The sequence below is a fragment of the Oncorhynchus keta genome, chromosome 10, assembly GCF_023373465.1.
Source record: "Oncorhynchus keta strain PuntledgeMale-10-30-2019 chromosome 10, Oket_V2, whole genome shotgun sequence".
In the NCBI taxonomy this organism is placed as follows: domain Eukaryota; kingdom Metazoa; phylum Chordata; class Actinopteri; order Salmoniformes; family Salmonidae; genus Oncorhynchus; species Oncorhynchus keta.
This window is the reverse complement of record NC_068430.1, coordinates 54,458,088-54,478,089: the sequence shown is the minus strand read 5'-3', so window position 1 is coordinate 54,478,089 and position 20,002 is coordinate 54,458,088. Positions and strand designations below refer to the sequence as shown.

At 42.4% G+C, this 20,002-nt stretch overlaps 1 protein-coding gene across 1 annotated transcript; it reads right to left on the bottom strand.

Annotated features, from left to right (window-relative positions):
- Positions 1–1,722: 1,722 nt before the first annotated feature.
- On the bottom strand, positions 1,723–15,358 carry LOC118388972 (Krueppel-like factor 15). Its single transcript, XM_035778619.2, has 3 exons — positions 15,192–15,358; positions 11,945–13,452; positions 1,723–3,661 (listed from the first exon to the last, which is right to left on the bottom strand). The coding sequence occupies exons 2-3, from the start codon at positions 13,201–13,203 to the stop codon at positions 3,496–3,498; spliced, it is 1,425 nt and encodes a 474-aa protein (XP_035634512.1). The 5' UTR covers positions 13,204–13,452; positions 15,192–15,358; the 3' UTR covers positions 1,723–3,495.
- Between the last annotated feature and the right edge of the window lie 4,644 nt (positions 15,359–20,002).

The following is a 20,002-nucleotide window of genomic DNA, read 5'->3' as shown; positions in this document are numbered from 1 at the left end:
CTCCTCCCAGAGCGCTAAGAACCTTGGCGTGATCCTGGACAACACCCTGACGTTCTCAACTAACATCAAGGCGGTGTCCCGTTCCTGTAGGTTCATGCTCTACAACATCCGCAGAGTACGACCCTGCCTCACACAGGAAGCGGCGCAGGTCCTAATCCAGGCACTTGTCATCTCCCGTCTTGATTACTGCAACTCGCTGTTGGCTGGGCTCCCTGCCTGTGCCATTAAACCCCTACAACTCATCCAGAACGCCGCAGCCCGTCTGGTGTTCAACCTTCCCAAGTTCTCTCACGTCACCCCGCTCCTCCGCTCTCTCCACTGGCTTCCAGTTGAAGCTCGCATCCTCTACAAGACCATGGTGCTTGCCTACGGAGCTGTGAGGGGAACGGCACCTCAGTACCTCCAGGCTCTGATCAGGCCCTACACCCAAACAAGGGCACTGCGTTCATCCACCTCTGGCCTGCTCGCCTCCCTACCACTGAGGAAGTACAGTTCCCGCTCAGCCCAGTCAAAACTGTTCGCTGCTCTGGCCCCCAATGGTGGAACAAACTCCCTCACGACGCCAGGACAGCGGAGTCAATCACCACCTTCCGGAGACACCTGAAACCCCACCTCTTCAAGGAATACCTAGGATAGGGTAAGTAAGGGTAAGTAATCCTTCTCACCCCCCTTCCCCCAAAAAAAAGATTTAGATGCAAGTGGCTGTTCCACTGGATGTCATAAGGTGCATGCACCAATTTGTAAGTCACTCTGGATAAGAGCGTCTGCTAAATGACTTAAATGTAATGTAAATGTAAATAAATGTTGGACTTTATCGAACAAAACTACATTTTTTTGCAGAACTGGGATTCTTGGGAGTGCATTCCGATGAAGATCATCAAAGGTAAGTGAATGTTTATAATTCTATTTCTGACTTTTGTTGACTCCACAACATGGTGGGTATCTGCTTGGTGGCTGAGCGCTGTAGCTTTTAAAAAAATCTGACACAGCGATTACATTAAGGAGAAGTATATCTTTAATTATATGCATAACACTTGTATCTTTCATCAACGTTTCTGATGAGTATTCCTGTAAATTGATGTCGCTCTCTGCAAAATCACAGGATGTTTTGGAGGCAAAACATTACTGAACATAACGTGCCAATGTATACTGAGATTTTTGGATATAAATATGAACTTTATCGTACAAAACATACATGTATTGTGTAACATGAATCCTATGAGTGCCATCCGATGAAGATCATCAATGGTTAGTGATACATTTTATCTCTATTTCTGCTTTTTGTGGCTCCTCTCTTTGGCTGGAAAATGGCTTGGTGTGCTTTCGTCGTAAAGCCTTTTTGAAATCAGACACTGTGGTGGGATTAACAACAAGGTTATCTTTAAAATGGTGTCTAATACTTCTATGTTTGAGGAATTTTAATTGAGATTTCTGTTGTTTGAATTTGGCGCCCCGCACTGTCACTGGCTGTTGTCAAATCGATCCCGTTTCCGGGATTTCAGCCGTAAGAAGTTATTAACATAGTTTTGACGTCTTCACTATTATTCTACAATGTAGAAAATAGTCAAAATAAAGAACAACCCTTGAATGAGTAGTTGTGTCCAAATTTTGGACTGATACTGTATATTTTGTTAAACGATGATTTGTTACCTCCAAACATTGATGATTTTTTGCTCTAATAAATTCACATGAGAAAATGATCAGAAATAATAGAGAGTAATCTACACAGGATTGTTTCCATTTTTATTTGTAAATGCATCTGGGGTAGAACAAAGAAAAAATATATAATATATTCATATGTACTGAAACGTTCTGTTATGTACACGTTTAGGGGTTCCACTAGAAATCATCACAACCACAGACTTAAGATATGTTATTATAGTCTTCTGTGTCTTTCGCATGGATGCAGCTATGTACACTCCTGCGTATTAACATACATTCATAGGATGCGATAAAACACCTGTGTTTAAACAAGCATTAAAAATTCAAAAATTGAATGAAAGGAATGATGTACAATATCGTGTACCCCTGCTTTTTAATCTGCGAACAGTACATAAACTCTGCATGGACGGTAATCTCTCTCACCATACATATTCACAACAGGGCATGGCATACATAACAAACAAGTTTCAAGAGAAAACAGGACATCAAAAGTAATGACTGTGTCATGGCCTAAATAAGTGTTGTGACTACAGTTCCCAGAAAGCAGTTCTTCTGGGTGTTCAGCACCGTGGTGTAGTAGTATCCACATACATGATGACCTCACGCCAACATAGGCTTGTGGGTATTCCATTAACAGATCAGGTTGGGTAGTTGAGTTGAGGCAGATTTTGTGTCAATAGTAAAACGGAGGGCAAAATGGACGTGTATGCTGAGTGAGTAAAGGGTGATACATTTCCAATTCCCTTTCCTCATTGTCTCAAACCATATCACCATTTCTCCATAAAACTGTGATGAATAACTTGTTATATTACTATTTTCTCCCCTGGTAAGGATGCTGTGGTGGATTAAGGCCAGACGAGTGTCTAACAAATGGCTTGAGCCACTTACACGAAAAATACCAACAAATACACAACACTGCCTGGAAGGCCTGTTTAGACGTAAAACAATCAACAATCATTACCGTGCACAATTCTTTCTTTTTTTGCTTTTCGATTTGCATTTCCTCTGCCATTCTTTTACTTTCACCCACCTTGTATCAAAATCTGAGCCGGTGAAGTTTTTCTGAAACTTGAGAGTCCCAGTAGCTTATAGTGACGTGTTCTTATTTGTTATCAGTAGTTCATGTACAGAATTGACAATAGGCTCTGCTCCTCCCTTTGCATAAACAGTGTGCTGAATGAGTAAACTATTCTCTACCCTCTCTGTCAATGAGCTATGAGTGACAATGAAAAAAACAAGGACAACGTTTCTGGGGAAACTTCAACCTGACTTGGAGAAAGTTCCAGGAAAACTTTAACCTGACAGATGAGGAATGTCAAAGACATTGGCTCTTAACATGATAAAAGGCAGTCATATCCAGGTAAAATAGAAGGCTGTTACTGAAGCAATTATACATTTCACCTCAAATGAAAAAGCTTATCTTACCTATTAATGAAATAGAAGATGAAGACTGAACATAAAAACAAATAAAAAGAGTACAACATGCAAAAGCACCAACAAGAATCTCAAGATATGTTGATTAATGAGAAGATGGTAAGTGTCATTTGTTGGCTTCACATGGTTGTTCATTGTTTCTGCTTTCTACAATAAATTATAGCACAATATTTCTCTAAAAGGCAAGGCACACACACAAACCTTCTCTCTCTCTCTCTCTCTCTCTCTCTCTCTCTCTCTCTCTCTCTAACTCTCTCTCTAACTCTCTCTCTCTCTCTCTCTCTAACTCTCTCTCTCTCTAACTCCTACCACACTCTGACACACATACATATTCACATCTCACACACACATTCCCGTGCTCCCTTGGTCTATGTCCGTTGAAGAGTGATCAGGATGGGGTCAGTTTGCTGTGCGCAGCGTCCGGCTTCGGGGAAAGCGATGGACTTTGATGTGTTTTGATAGATGGTCACTGCGGGCAAATTTCTTCTCACACACTGGACACTGGTAGGGTTTGACCCCTGAGTGGGACCGCCGGTGCCGCGACAGCTCATCCGACCGTGAGAATCTGGGAGAGACACACATAGATAGAGAGAGATGTCAATCATTTTAGAATAGAATAAAACATTATTGTTTACATAACATGATAAACAAAAAACATTTATCATATTTTAAATGTTCCTTGACATAGTACAGACAAGACAATTTGGTTTTAGTTTCATTCCATATTATTGTCAAATGTTTGAGACAGTGATTGCAAAATGGTAGGATATACAGATTTGTGTATAGTCGTGATGGTAAAAGTCATTTTACAGCAAGTAGCCAATATGTTTTGCCTTTAGCAGTCTTGGGGAAGTGTATACCATAATAAGTGACTGGCTACACCACGTCTGCTTGAACCAGTGTGTTATTTTGCAGTAAATCTGGGCTTCTCCCTTTTCTTGCAAGACCTACTGCATCTCACCAAGCCTTGCTAGTTATGTAATATCCCAGACTATATGTCATTAGAGCTGGCTTAAAGTACATGGATGAACCCTAAAGTAATGCTAGCAATGCTAAATAATTAGCTTAAAGCACATGGCTAGGCTGAGCTAAGGGACAGAAATTTACTGGGGGGAGGGGTGGTCCAAAATAAGGGAGGGATGTCCAACTTATTTTTTTGTTTTAGGGAGGTTTTTTGTTTTATTTTATTGGGCAGGGAGGTGCGTTTTTGTCCCTGGTTTGCAATCACTCTTCTGCTTGTATTTTCCCTATAAACAATGGCTTGACTTACTTCTGATATTACCCTAATAAAACATCTGTGAAGATTTGGTATGGTGTGGCTATTACTAAGCTTTAGCTACTGCAGACTGACTCCGACAGTTGAACTTGAAATGAGGAAGAGGCCTACAAGAGTAACTCCTATAATCTAACAATATAATGCGTATCTTTAAACAAAATATTTGGATCAAAAATGAAAGAATCTGACATAAATAAATATATGTTACTGTGGTAGCACGCCACCGGCATATCTCTGTCTCTCTGGGGTTAGGCCTAAGCTTCTATTCCTTTATATGGGCTACATATATACATTTATTAAAATCTGAATATCATACAGTGAACTCCTTAAGCCTAAAGACCTACGCACCTGATACATTTAGAGCTCAAATCTCTGACAGCTGAACCGTGAGATGGACAATTATCCCCCCCCCACACACACACACAACAAAATGTGGCTCATTTGGCCAAAATCGCTCAATAATGGATGGCGCGGGCTGCGCCAGGTTGGATCTGAATGCATATGGACGTCCATTACTTATCTCAAAAGTCTGGTCGATTCAAATCATTCCTGTCATGTTGTCCGACGCCACATTTTCCAAAAGGAAACTGAAATAGCATATTGTTTATAATGAAGACTTCCGAATATTCATATGAAAATCTTTCGCCAATTGGATGGCTATAGACATCCTAGTGATAGACATCCTAGAGACTCTGGCAAGTGCACCACTCTAGTATCTTTTTGATTATGCCTGCACATCATGGTTCACCAGCAGCCCCAAACATCTAAAAAAAAAATAAAGCTATCAAACAAACAAGCTTGTAAGAATTGTATTTAAACTCCCCCCTTATACTCATCTGGAGGTTGAACATTTTGTCTGTCTCTATCTCTGTAATATGTCTGTATCTATGTCATTGTGTATGTATTCATGTAAAAAATAGGGACCACAATGAAAATAAGTCCCAGACTTTATTGTGCAATCCCGGTCACCTTAGAACATATTTTTTGTATATACAGTGCCAGTCAAAAGTTTGGACACACCTACTGATTCAAGGGTTTTTCTTTATTTTACTATTTTCTACATTGTAGAATAATAGAGAGGACATCAAAACTTTGAAATAACACATATGGAATCATGAAGTAACCAAAAAAACGAATCAAAATGTATTTTATATCTGAGATTCTTCAAAGTAGCCTCCCTTTGCATTGATGACAGCTTTGCACACTCTTGGCATTCTCTCAACCATCAAGAGGTAGTCACTTGGAATGCATTGCAATTAACAGGTGTGCCTTGTTAAAAGTTCATTTGTGGAATTTCTTTCCTTCTTAATGTGTTTGAGCCAACCAGTTGTGTTGTGACAAGGTAGGGGTGGTTTACAGAAGATAGCCCTATTTGGTAAAAGACCAAGTCTATATTATGGCAAGAACATCTTAAATACGCAAAGAGAAACAACGGTCCATCATTACTTTAAGACATGTCAGTCAAGGTCAGTCAATCCAGAAAATGTCTAGAACACTTTTAAAGCGCTATGATAAAACTGGCTCTCATGAGGACCACCATAGGAAAGGAAGACGCAGTTACCTCTTCTGCAGGGGATACATTCATTAGAGATACCAGCCTCAGAAATTGCAAGTTCAAGTAACAGACACATCTCAAAATCAACTGTTCAGAGGAGACTGCATGAATCAGGCCTTCATGGTCCAATTGTTGTAAAGAAATCACTACTAAAGGACACCTATAATAAGAAGAGACTTGCTTGGGCCAAGAAACACAAGCAATGGACATTAGACCAGTGGAAATCTGTCCTTTGAGTCAAAATGTGAGATTTTTGGTTCCAACCACTGTGTCTTTGTGAGACGCGGTGTGGGTGAACAGATGATATCCACATGTGTGGATCCCACCGTGAAGCATTGAGGAGGAGGTGTTATGGTGTGGGGGTGCTTTGCTGGTGACACTGTCTGTGATTTATTTAGAATTCAAGGCACACTTAACCAGCATGGCCTCCACAGCATTCTGCAGAGATATGCCATCCCATCTGGTTTGTGCTTAGTGGGACTATCATTTGTTTTTCAACAGGACAATGACCCAACACACCTCCAGGCTGGGTAAGGGCTATTTGACCAAGAAGGAGAGTGAAGTGCTGCATTAGATGACCTGTCCTCCACAATCATCCAACCTCAACCCAATTGAGATGGTTTGGAGTTGGAACGCAGAGTGAAGGAAAAGCAGCCAACAAGTGCTCAGCATACGTGGGAACTCAAGACTATTGGAAAAGCATTCCAGGTGAAGCTGGTTGAGAGAATACCAAGAGTGTGCAAAGCTGTCATTTTATTTATTTAATTTTTATTTAACCTTTATTTAACTAGATCAAGGCAAAGGGTGGCTACTTTGAAGAATCTAAAATCGACGTTGTTTAACACTTTTTTGGTTAATACATGATTCCAAATGTGTTATTTCATAGTGTTGATGTCTTCACTATTACTGTACAATGTAGAAAATAATCAAAATAAAGAAAACCCCTTGAATGAGTAGGTGTGTCCAAACTTTTGATTGGTCCTGTATGTATTTTTTTTTAACTGTCAAATAAAATCAATCAATCAATCCAAACTGTGCAGTGACCAATTGATGACTAGAAACATACATCTGTTACAAAACACCAAACAGTTTAATGACAAACCCTCGATACTGGGTAAGGGAGGGATTCATTTTCTGTTTGCCGAGATTGACATAGTCTATTTATTGTGGTGTTTAAAAAAGCAACTCATGATATTGACGTGCCAAAGTTGGTATGCTTTGTTTATTGGTTGTGTGGTGCATTCGCACAGAAACCTGTTGGTGGAAAATCTGTTGCATATATTATATATAATTATAAATCTGATTCCCCCCTAGCAGATCATTGTATGCAGCCGGCTCTGATTGCATTGTAATGAAACAGACACGGCGAGAGCGAGCTCGTCTGTGGTGGTCGGCGAACCCTCAACCTCCTGGCCCGTAGCACCTGCATGGCATCGATTGTTCCACAAAAGCATGCTGAAGTGCCAATGTTGTATCCACGTGTATAAACACAGGGTCGCTTGTTATTTGTGGTGGCAAACATTATTTTGAGTTAACTTTATGAGGGGGAGGGTGCTATTTTACAGTAGAAGGGGAGGGTCAGATGATAACATTTTTGGGCAGGGGAGGTGCAAAGGCAATGCAAAAAAAGGTTAAAGCTATCTTAATTTAAACACATGACCTTACCAGTGCTATGAAGATCATCACTAGCTAGTTAGCGCTAGCTTAAAACCCAAGGATAAACCGTGGCGAAATCCCATTAGGAAATGCTAAGTAATTGGAGCTTTTGTACAATTGTACATGGCTATAGCCTTAAAGCAATGCTTATGTGGCAGTGTTAACTAGTTAGCGCCAGCTTGAAACACATGATCAAGGTTAAGGCATGACAACTATTGGCCTCGCAGCAATCTCTCCCAAGCCTAGCTCTGTCAGTCTCCCAGATGTTACAGCCGGAGCTGACATGATGATGAATGGATACAATCTCGAGCCTGTAATTAAGCAGCAATGCTCAAGGAGTCGAATAAAAACCACTTTACTATCTGTCACGCAAACACATAAAACATGAGTCCCCACACCACGAGGAGAAAAGAGGTTTGGGCTCGGATAGCTAGCTTAGTAGGACACTAAATAGGCCACTATAGAGGGGCTATTGCCGTGACTCTCAAAATAAGGGCTCAGTCTGATGACAGTAATAAAATAATACTATTTGTTATTAATAACAGTAGGGTAATAATACAAGTGTATGACTCTAGAGGACACATTTACCTTTATTTTATTTTTATTTTACTAGGCAAGTCAGTTAAGAACAAATTCTTATTTTCAATGACGGCCTAGGAACAGTGGGTTAACTGCCTGTTCAGGGGCAGAATGACAGATTTGTACCTTTTCAGCTCGGGGATTCAAACTTGCAACCTTTTGGTTACTAGTCCAACACTCTAACCACTAGGCTACCCTGCCGCCCCCGTTTAGAACACAAGATGACACAAACTCTACTACAGTAGTACTGCCAATGGTAGTGGCTATTGTGTGTACAGTAAGGTTGTTTCTCATTCTGGCCCCTTCCTGCTCAACAGTCCTCTCGTGCCTCGTGTGTAGGCACACTACTCTGAGAATAACCCCACCACCCACCTACCCAGGGAGTCCCCCTGATTCGTTCCTCTGACTGACTGACTGACTGACTGGAAGCAGTGGAATAACAGTGTGTGGAGTGTGAGTGCCCCTGGCCTTGTGATGCTATGATATCAATGTCAGCTCCAGAGAAAATATGGGGAGGTTTAATTGGATTTTGCTGTGCGCGTGTTCGTGTGTACACATACAAGACATATAAGACAAAGAGAGGGAGAAAGAGAGAAATACGGCGAGACTATGTGTACGTAAGGGTGAATTCTGTAGGTGTGCATGCATGGGAGTGTATGTGTCTGTGTGTGCTCACAACGTTCCCTTACCTGTTTGCACGTGTGTCTGTACACTCTTAGAAAAGAAAGGTGTTACCTAAAAAGGGTTATTCGGCTGTCCCCATAGGAGAACCTTTTGAAGAACCCTTTTTGGTTCCAGGTAGAACCCTTTGGGGTTTAATGTAGAACCCTTTCACACAGATGGTTCTACATGGAACCTAAAAGGGGACAGCCAAAGAACCCGTTTGGAACTACATGGAACCTAAAAGGGGACAGCCAAAGAACCCGTTTGGAACTACATGGAACCTAAAAGGGGACAGCCAAAGAACCCGTTTGGAACTACATGGAACCTAAAAGGGGACAGCCAAAGAACCCGTTTGGAACTCTTTTTTTCCCCTAAGAGTGTATGCATGCATGTCCCCGTCCAACTGTAAAAGTCTCAGCCTTAGCACAGAAACCTCACCCCGATCCTTCTCCCTTTTCAAGCAGACTGCCAGCCTAGACGTTCCTATCACACAGTCATGGTAACTATTCAGTGCTTAGCCTTTGTTCGTCTCACTTCCACACTAGTTTCCCTCAGCCCGATTGTGTGCAAAACAGGCCCCTCACACAAAACAGGCCCCTTACTCATACACACTCTCTCTCTTTCTTGTTCTTCCTTCTTTCTCCCTCTCACTCTCTTTATCCTTTCTCACTAGCCCACTCTCTATCTCGCTCTCGCTCTCCCTCTCTCTCTCTATATCCCCCCCTTCATCCAACCCACCATCTTGCCTCCACTCTAACTAAATCCTGTCTTTTGTGTCCAGACAAGACCCCTTTTGTTGGGCTGAGATGCATCGCCTGGATAACGACTAGAGAGATTTCTGCTGTAGCCGAGCTCATCTACTGGAACAGACTTGCAGCATTACAAATACGTGGCCACTGGCAGGTTGCCAAGTTGATGCCAAAGTCAACATAAATAAATTGACTGATGCAGTACCCTTTTCAGGAATATCGATTCCTCAGTGTGTGCAAGAGGAGAAGAAGTGGACTGCAGTCCATGAACGATTGAGCATATAAGGGAGGGAGCGAGGCAGGTAGCCTAGTGGTTAAGCAAATTGGGCTAGTAACTGAAAGGTTGCTGGTTCAAATCCCAAGCTGACTAGTTGACAAAATCTGTTGATATCCACTTGAGCAGGGTATTTTACCCTAGTTGCTCTGGATAAGAGCATCTACTAAAATGTTTTTTTTATATTAAATATGTAATGATTCAGAATGCACTCTGTTACACACACATACACTCACTCACACACACCACTAACAGATCCCTACTTTGCCCATGTGTTGGCTTGTCCCTGCTCTTCTAGCCACCTGTACTTAGTGAGGTCTGTGTAGGGCATATGGATAACATTTCCCCTGGCTTAGAAAGCCAAATTCACCTGATACTGTCACTCTCTTGCCTGACCCTGTGTCCTCAGGAAATCAGCCAGTTGTACTGGGGGACAAGAGTCACACAGTCAATCACACATGTTCACACACACACACACACACACACACACACACACACACACACACACACACACACACACACACACACACACACACACACACACACACACACACACACACACACACACACACACACACACACACACACACACACACACACACACACACACACACACACTCTCTCTTACTCATGCACAATCCTGCACAGCTGTCGAGTCAGTACAGGAGGCGCCCGAGTTGCGCCCATGTGACCTCGACCCACATGCTTCGGCTCAGTTTTAGTTTACACCAGCAGAAATATGACACCCCCGCCATTCTCACATATCCCAGATATCTCTCTCCCTGAAAAAAGTGTGAATCTGAGGGAACATGTTAATGTCTCTTTACAACCCTCCAATTAACACTTTGAATGCAGCCTGACAGCCATTAAGACTGCAAGAGCTCTGGAAAAGCAGATGAGGAGAAAGCAAACAATGACTTGATATAGATTTCTTCCTTGCTTTCTATTTTCTGACTATATATGTAGATGACCATGTGGGCTGTACTGCAAGTCAAATGTTTCCTGGTCCCTTTATTTAACTAGGCAAGTCAGTTCAGAACAAATTCTTATTTTCAATGACGGCCTAGGAACAGTGGTTTAACTGCCTGTTCAGGGGCAGAATGACAGATTTGCACCTTGTTAGCTCGGGGACTTGAACTTGCAACCTTTCAGTTACTAGTCCAATGCTCTAACTACTAGGCTACCCTGCGGCCCCAAATGTGTTCCTTTATTGAATACTTTTTCTTCCTTTTAAGTGGTATCCAACTACTCCACAAGGGGAAATATCACTTAGTGCTAGACACATGTATAATGATTCACAGCACTGCTACTGTGGCGAATGAATCGTGGCACTGGAATAAAGAAATAGCATGTTGAGTGACAGCCAAATAGCCATAAGGAAACAAGCAACTCAATTCCATGTTTAGCGCCATGAACGCTGAGCCTCATCGGCTAGCTTGGTGCTGCGAGAGAATGAGCCTCTACAAATAAGTAATGGAGCCTGTGGATCCTGTAAAGTCTCACTTTAAGCCCCTCGCTGGGGCTAATTGATGACCTCATCAGACAGGTCAATTCGGGTGCCAGCCACGGTCTGTGGTGCAAAGGCTTCCTTCCATTGAGGAACATGACACCCTGCGTGTACTGTATAGTGGACAGACATATAATTACCTCACTGCGTCCAGAAAGGCCTTACGGTAACAATAGGGTATAATCCATATCTCACACATGATTGTGAAAGCATGTGTTCACTGACTGGTCTCTCACTCAAAACCCCCTAAGCATTCTTTAAACAACCTGCCAGAACCATAAAGCAACGTTGATCAAATCTCTCGCGATTAACGACATCTTAAATTCTTGAGCTTCAAAACCCTGACACCTGTTCGAATACAATTACGAGAGCGAGTGTGTTGAGATGATCTATTTCGATATATTGGGAAGAATGATCACGTTATGTGGTCAACGGTGGAAGCTTGCTATAGGTATGTTTACTACGTTGAATGTGCGGAAGCTTTTTGACATAGAAAATCCATAAAGCAATAAATCATGATCATCATCATCATCATCATCATAATCATAAAGTAATACATCATCATCATTGTCAGTGAGCACCCACTCACCTCCATCCACAGCCCGGCCAGGTGCAGGCAAAGGGCTTCTCCCCCGTGTGTCTCCTCAGGTGGGCCTTCAGGTGGCTGCTCTTGGTGTACATCTTGGTGCAGCCGGGAAAAGTGCATTTATGCATTTTGATAAGGTCCGCCACCGGGTTCTTCTGGAACTTCTGACCCCCCACCAGCAGCCCAAGGCCCTGGCCCCCGACCGCCACCTCACCGAGGCCCAGGGGCTTGGCCGCGATGGGCACCGGTGCGATGCGCACAAACTTAGAGGAGATGTTGAGGCTGGTGGAGGGAAGCAGCTGGGGCACCAGGGCGAAGGTATGCCCCTGGATGTTGACCAGCAGCTGGGCAATTTTTATGTCCGATGCCGACTGAGGAGGAGGCTGGACAACTGTGGGAGGAGGCGGAGGAGGAGGAACCGTGGCACCAGGTTCCTGTTTGATCTGAATGGGCTGGATCTGCAGGATGACCGGCATTCCAGCGCTGCCACCATTTTCACAGCTCTGTGTTGATCCTGGCCTGCTGGATAATGAACCACTCTTGAACACGTCGTTGTGCGGGCTTTCGTTGTACTCCTGTGACGATGTGGCTGGTGTGCTTTTGGTCTCGGTGACGGTGGCAGCATTTGCGGTCGGCACAGTTTGGTCTGAATGCTTGGCCTCTGGCTCCAGCCTTGGCCCTGGGGATGAGGACTCCCTGTACACCTCCAGTCCCACCCCCAGCCCCAAGATCTCCTCCAGGCCCGGCCCCAGCGCCCCCTCCTGGGCCTCCTGCTTCATGGACGACACCACCTCCATGTTCTCCTCCAGGAACTCCTCTATCTCCTCTAAGGTGGGATGGAAGGACGGCTCCTCCATGTCCACTAAGGACCAGACCGGGAAGTCCACGCTCTCCTCCTTCAAGGCCTCTGGGTGGGATGGCGCGTCCCTCTGTGAGTCCCACAGAAAGGTGGGCAGTGACATGGGGATGGCCGCCCCGGTCCCTGCCCCGCCTAGGGAGGTCTGGGACAGCAGAAGGTCCAGGATGCTGTCTGAGCTTTCGGCACTGGAGCTGCTGCCATAGCTGGAACTGAGCACTTGGGAGTCGGGGCTGGAGCAGGAGCGAGGGCTGGACGACTCGCTCAGGTCATCCTCGGAGAAGGGCGAGGGCATCACATGGTAGGTCCCCCCGTCCGTCACCATGTCCAACAGGCGGTATGCCGGTGGGGAGCCACCGTACGGTGAAAAAGTGTCCTCGCCGCTCACTAGGAAGTTATCCACCATTCCTGGCTAGGGGCCAAGAGAATGTTTCCCACTTTGTGTTGAAATTTGTCTTTCTGATACAGCAGTTTGTTAGGGTTATTCCTCTTGTTGTCGGGAGACTGGGACCAAATAAACCCACAAATGGGTCACCACAGCAAGGTCGTGCTTCGCAGAGAGATAGAGAACACCTGTTGTTCTCTCTCAAGATAAAAAAAAGTTTGGGTAGAAAAAGTCTTAAATTCCAAGGTTTCCAGCCCAGATACTGTATATCTAGACAAACATAAATAAGCAGATAAGAAGAGAGAGAAGGTTACTAAACTCATTTTCACTGTAATAGCAGACAACAGCCGACAGGGAAAATTACAGATAGCCAAGACCTAATCACAAGTCATGAATCTCCAATGCATCTGTGAAACAAATTATCTTCAGCCACTCAGTTACTAGCTTGCACATGAAAAATATGGAATGCTGTGCATGTTTCCATTTCGAGTTCGATCGCGGTTGGCGTGAGATGAAGCGGTCGTTGTGAGAGATGAAGTGACTCCCAGAGTGCTATGCGGCTGTTGGCTATCACATTCCTTTACCTGTATTTCAGGAGTAAACATAATTTTAAATAACTTGACGACGTCACGCAATGTAAATTATTCCTGACAAAACACACTTTTGTCTCACACATTTACATTTAAAATAGGTTTTTAGTGCATTTATTTATTGAATGAATTTATTGGATATTCTTTCATTTGAACAAATGTTTTACTATATTGAATTATTCTAATTGTTTGATTCTAAACGTTGCAAGGAATTTCTTTATTTTAATTTGTAACTCATTTGTTACTTGCAACACTGTCAAGAAAAGGCAACGCTGAGCATGGATGTTTCACCCTCGCCTTCTCTGGGCTCTTGGCTCAGTGACCGATTGTAAAACCCACCAAAGGAACTGTCAAAGGATTAACATAAAGCACTGTGTGGGGCAGCCAAGAGCAATGAGCAATCCATATAGTACATAAATCACCTGCAAGCTACTTACAGAACATGCAAAACGCAATAAATCAACTCCAATTACTGGAAATTCACCTGAATGGGAATGACACGCAATTGTTGCGACATATCCAGTGCATAATTGCTCCATTCATCTGTTCTGCTTGACCATGGATATATTGTTCACCTAGATACATTAATGCTTTTAGAATCTCTCAGGGGTGTCAAACTCATTTTGCCCGGGGCCTAATTCAGTCTTTAATGAGGTCCAGGGGGGGCAGCCTTGAAAATGTGTTATATTTCCTTGCAGTCAAAATTAGCCAAAAACGGTCCTTTATTCGTCGTTTTCGGAATTGTTGATGCTTCCCTGACTGTAGCTTTCATTTCAGTGATTATAAACTAGACACAGTCAAGAAACTGTATGGATGTAACTCCATTATCATTTCTACACAGTTTCAATCTGGTTTTAGTCATTTTAAAGTATTGTTTGGAACCGGATTGAACCCACTTGCTGGCTGAATCCGGCCCGCGGGCCATATCTTTGACAGGACACCACTGCTATTGCCTAGTAAAGCCGCATGTGCAAATTATGTTCATGCAATTACGTGCTATTTCAATAATAAACACTGTATAATTACAACATACTCATAAGAAACGTATAAAACTAGATTTAACAAAAATAAGCTTATAGGCCTACATTTCAATGAAATGTAAATCAATTGAAAATCAATTACCTCTCAAACTACTATTGGCAGAAAAGACACATTTCTAAACATGTGCTTGTCTCATTTGATCATAACTCATAATCTACAGATTATAGTTTTGAAGCAAACGAGCACATATTCTGCCTATCTCAGCAGCTATAGAACGCGTAAGAAAGCGCAGCTCCAACGTTCCAACGTAAACATGTTTTTGTCCAGCAGTGTGCTGCGGCATATGGTGGTAGGCTGGAGGAGAAACGCACGCCCAATATCTCTTGCAGAATATATTCCCAGGGAAAATATGCGGGGAAAAATAATCTCTGATCTTACCTTATTCATCAAGCATGTACAAATCCCTGTTTAATTCCAATGTATTTACTTTTCCTTTGCATTCGTTGGGGAATCTCTCTCTAATGCATGCCTTGCCCTTGAGACTTGCCATGCAGCACCGTTCAGACTGACTAGCGGCGAGGCAGAGTTGTACTATATTACCGTCACATGACTGCTGGTGTGTGTGTTATATGAGTTAAAATAAGAGGTTGGATCTGAAGGCTCGACCCAGCTCTGCGCCGCTATTGGCCAACAGTACGTGGAGGCTGGTCTCTGAATATGTCAATCAGGATGTGTGCGCCTACATGTGGGATGTTTAGTAAAGGAAGACAGAAATGTCCTAGTTTTCCTCTCATCCTTATTACCCATCGCCTGAAGAGCAGATAACTGTTGGGGTAAAAGGAGACTGGGATGTTGAACAATGTAGCCTATTTACCGGAGTCTCATATGACTCCCAATAGAAAGCAAAATAATAATTGATCATGGATGGATATTGGATATGGCTGTGAAAATGGTCAATTCTTGGGAGTTTATTTGAATTCATTTGAACACATTTCAATGGAAGGATTTTGCTTTCCTAGAAAGAAGTTCACAACACAGTGTTCTCATTGTGTAGGCTATGAAACTGTTGGAAAGACTGAATATTCTGTATAACGTGTTTACAATATAGCCTACGGTTATTACAGTGTTACAGTCATCCTCTCTGTCCATGCAATTTTGATGCAGCAAAACACTGAACACTACAACTGTGTAGTTCTTTGATAGTGCATGAACTTGACGAACATCATACACAGCAGTATGTCCTGTACTTCTAGACACCAATCCTTGAACAAACATGATTCAAGTTCAGTTACAAAGAGAGGAACCCACACTCAGGAAGAATGTAGGCTAACCAGTGCAGCCAGGCGTACTCAGACAGGAAGTGTTTAAAAACCATTAGAATGTGCGTGAACGTGCCTGTTTATTTGTTTCAGTCACTTCAACATTCTGAGAGAAACACATGGCGGGAGCGAGTTATCCTGGGGAACTGGTGGCTGTATCCGCATGATTGTCAGAGGAGAGTGAAAATAGATATTGTGATGGATTTTTTCATGCATGTGCTTTTCTTATAACTCATTTCTGTGTTCTATTCATGTGCTGTTCTAATAACCAATTTCTGTGTTCATGCAATTGACTGATTGAAAAAATCCTCACTTATCAGTATCTGCAATTTGGCAGTACGCCCAGACATTGTTTTGAGAACGAACGATATCTCGGGTTTCAAGGTCTCAGCTTAGATTTAAAAAAAAAGCCTTGTGAGGTATTGGTCTGTCACATGTTATGAACCAGTATTGGTCGGTCACATGAATGAAACAAAACTGTAATGATGATATAATTATGCTAAATCATGCACATATAACTTGTCTGTGTATAGACGTATATAAGACAACTGCTGGGATGGCCGCAGCAGAGATTCTGACACACTATGGTGCATTGGGTGTGTTTGAACCTCTCCAGCGCTCTGACAATAAACAATGATTCATATAAGATCGACTGTCCCTTTGTAAGAATTTCCCCAACAATATCTTTGTGATCCTGAAAATTACGCATTTGCTTCTTCTTGCCGTTGATATATTGCTGGTAGTGGATAGAATACAGTGCATTACACATACCACCTGAAAGGTGGAATGTTTTCTTCATTATCTCTTTTTTTGGAGGAAATAATATACATTTGAATAAGCAGTTAATAACCACGGTGTCTATTCTTCTACATTAAAATATTTCTACAGTATAAGTATATATTTCTTCAACATGAATATATTTCTATGCAGTATATCATTCTGTACTGTAGTCTACCGCCTGAGGCCAACTGACATCACTATCAGTACCACTCTCTCTCCCTCATCAGTTCAAGTGCACAGTATGGGACCTGACCACTGTCACAGTCTGTCAGCGGGCATCTGGCTGGTAGGAATGTATTAGTGCGAATGTAATACCGTGTTGTACAACGTGCCAGCCTGTCTGGTCTGTCTGGAAGGCAAACAGCAGGCCATGGCTGACCTGCTCTGACCTTCTAATGCGCACATCAAACAGCTGGGAGACCTGTTGTGATCGTCATCCCGCTCCGGGTCACTCCCTGGATTAGACCTGGGCCGTGTTCATTAGGCGTCAAAGGACTGCAACATAATTGAAACAGGTAGATTACCTAAGAAATTATCATTTTTGCTTTCCGCTGCAAAACGTTTTAAAAGGTTTTCTGCCCTAATGGATGTTACCCCGGAGGGATGCAGAGGGGGATCGGGAGAGGCGTTGAGCCACAGATTAGTCACTTTGCCTTTGTCCTACTTCCTGGCCCTTGAGGGACCGGATAGCGATCATATTTGGAGCCAGAAAATGTTGGTTAATGTGTTAAACTAACTGTATCCTTAATGACGGGCCAAAGGATATGGTACATTTGAATAACTGTGGAAAACTGTAGCCATATATGTTAAAACATACGAGATGTCACAGTGACATATACTGTATGTGTTAATATGTTGACAAATAAGTTGAAATGATACATGCATTTTTAAATATATGTTTATACTTTATTCAAAGAATCCCATTGAGATCTAAAATCTCTTTGCCAAGGCAGACCATAGCCAAGGAAGCAGATCCAGTATAAAACACAGAAAATCATACAACAAAGAAACAAAAACATACAGTCTATATTCTATCTAGCCATCTAGGGCTTAAACAGTGACACACGTCCTGCAGCATATACACAGTTGCATATACACAAAAGTGTTCCAAAAGGGTTCCTCTGCTTTCTCTATGAAATAACCTAAAAGGGTTCCAAAAGGGTTCCTCTGCTTTCTTTATGAAATAACCTAAAAGGGTTCAAAAAAGGTTCCTCTGCTTTCTCTATGAAATAACCTAAAAGGGTTCCTCAAAGGGTTATTTCATAGAGAAAGCAGAGGAACCCTTTTAGGTTCCAGGTAGAAACCTTTTTGTCTTTAGAAATACATTGACGGTTACTACCTATGACTGATAGCTTACAGCGAGTAGTATTCATATTCTTATATACAGCACAGTTACAGTAGATCTTTAGAAAGAGGAGAGGTGCTGTGACACAATATGGCTGTTATTTGTTTTTTAAAGCTAAACTTGCTTTTTGCCTGAGTAACCTCTGGTGACAGAGCATTCCACGATGATATGGCTCTATACATAATAATAATAATAATAATATAATAATATATGCCATTTAGCGGACGCTTTTATCCAAAGCGACTTACAGTCATGTGTGCATACATTCTACGTATGGGTGGTCCCGGGAATCGAACCCACTACCCTGGCGTTACAAGCGCCATGCTCTACCAACTGAGCTACAGGACACATAACTGAGTGACTCATTAAATCTGTCTTTGGTTTGGGTACCGTGAAGAAACCCATAGTGGCATGTCTGGTGGGGTATGTACAGTATGTCTGCAAAGAGACTGTACAAGCGGTTAGGCATTTTCAACACACAAATGTTTCTTAAAAAGACTAGAAGAGAAGTAGTCAGTTCTCCTCAACCCTCAACCATGAAAAACTATGAAGCATGTTGTTGATGTTAGTGTTGTGTGTGCAGTTAAGAGCAAGGCGTGCTGCTTTGTTTTGGGCCAGATGCAGCTTTACTAGGTCTTTCTTGGCTGCGCCTGACCATATTAACGGACAGTAATCAAGATGGGACAAATTCAAAGCCTGAACAACTTGAGCAGGTGATCTTTGTGTCCAAAACGCAGAACATATTTTTATAACAGACATGCCTCTTCCACCTTCACAACACCATTGACAATATGACTTGACCATGATAACTGACCATCCAGTTCATGTTAAAATCTATTGGAGATTAAATTAAGGGGGGAAAAATGGAGACTGTGCGTGTGTGTGAGCTTTGACAAAACACCAGTATTAGACTGACGGTCTGACTTTTGTCGGCCACTATTAACACAAGACCAGCATGGCACAACTCCAGTCCTGTCAGAAGCATTTGTAAGGATTTGAACAACCCTTCAAACTTTACCCATAACATAATTTTAAAAAAAATGTAGGTAGAGAAATTAAACCACTGCCACTTCTATAAAAAAAAAAGAGTTTTTTCTTCAAAAATCTTAACTATTCTAAGAGTAGATGTTGCCAATTGAACTCTTAATCAATGTAATCAGGGCCGAAATCATAAAGCGTCTCAACAGTCAGAGTGCTAATATAGGATCAGTTTTGCGTTTCAGATCAAATTGATAAAGATTACATGGACAGGAGGGACCTGTAATAGAGACAAATCGATTGGCTAGCATAATCTTGAGTATTATCACAACGCGCTCTACAGTATCTTGAGTTAGCCAGGACATTTCAGTACACTGGGTGTCAATAAGGTGAGGTGTAGAGGGGATTGCACAAACCCTCTTTGGGGTATAGGCTGTGGGCAGCAGATCAACTTGCAGAGACCTTTAGCTTGAGAAACTATTGACCCTCACTGGACACATGAGAAAATATAAATACTTCCTCAACATCAACCCTCTCACACTCAAAAATTTGAATTTAGATTTTGTTTTGCCTATATGGAAGAGCACATGGACTATGCAAATATGGGTACAAATATCATAGAATTATCAGTGGTGGTCTGGCCCATACCCAAAATGGTCAATTGTGCTATAATAACATATCAAGTATTCTTCCGTGCCCAATGTAAACAAATGACACGTCCCGGGCAATTTGATGCTAAGCAATCTAACTCCAAAATTCCCCGAGTCTTATAAAATGCGATAGCATAGAACACAAGCGTTTGACGACTGAGTAGAATGTTGGGAAAC

Excerpts from the sequence above, each read along its gene's own strand:
- LOC118388972 (XM_035778619.2), bottom strand. The coding sequence starts at position 13,203 with ATGGTGGATAACTTCCTAGTGAGCGGCGAGGACACTTTTTCACCGTAC. Across the intron at positions 3,662-11,944 it reads TGGCCGGGCTGTGGATGGAG|ATTCTCACGGTCGGATGAGC; the intron begins GTGAGTGGGTGC and ends TGTCTCTCCCAG.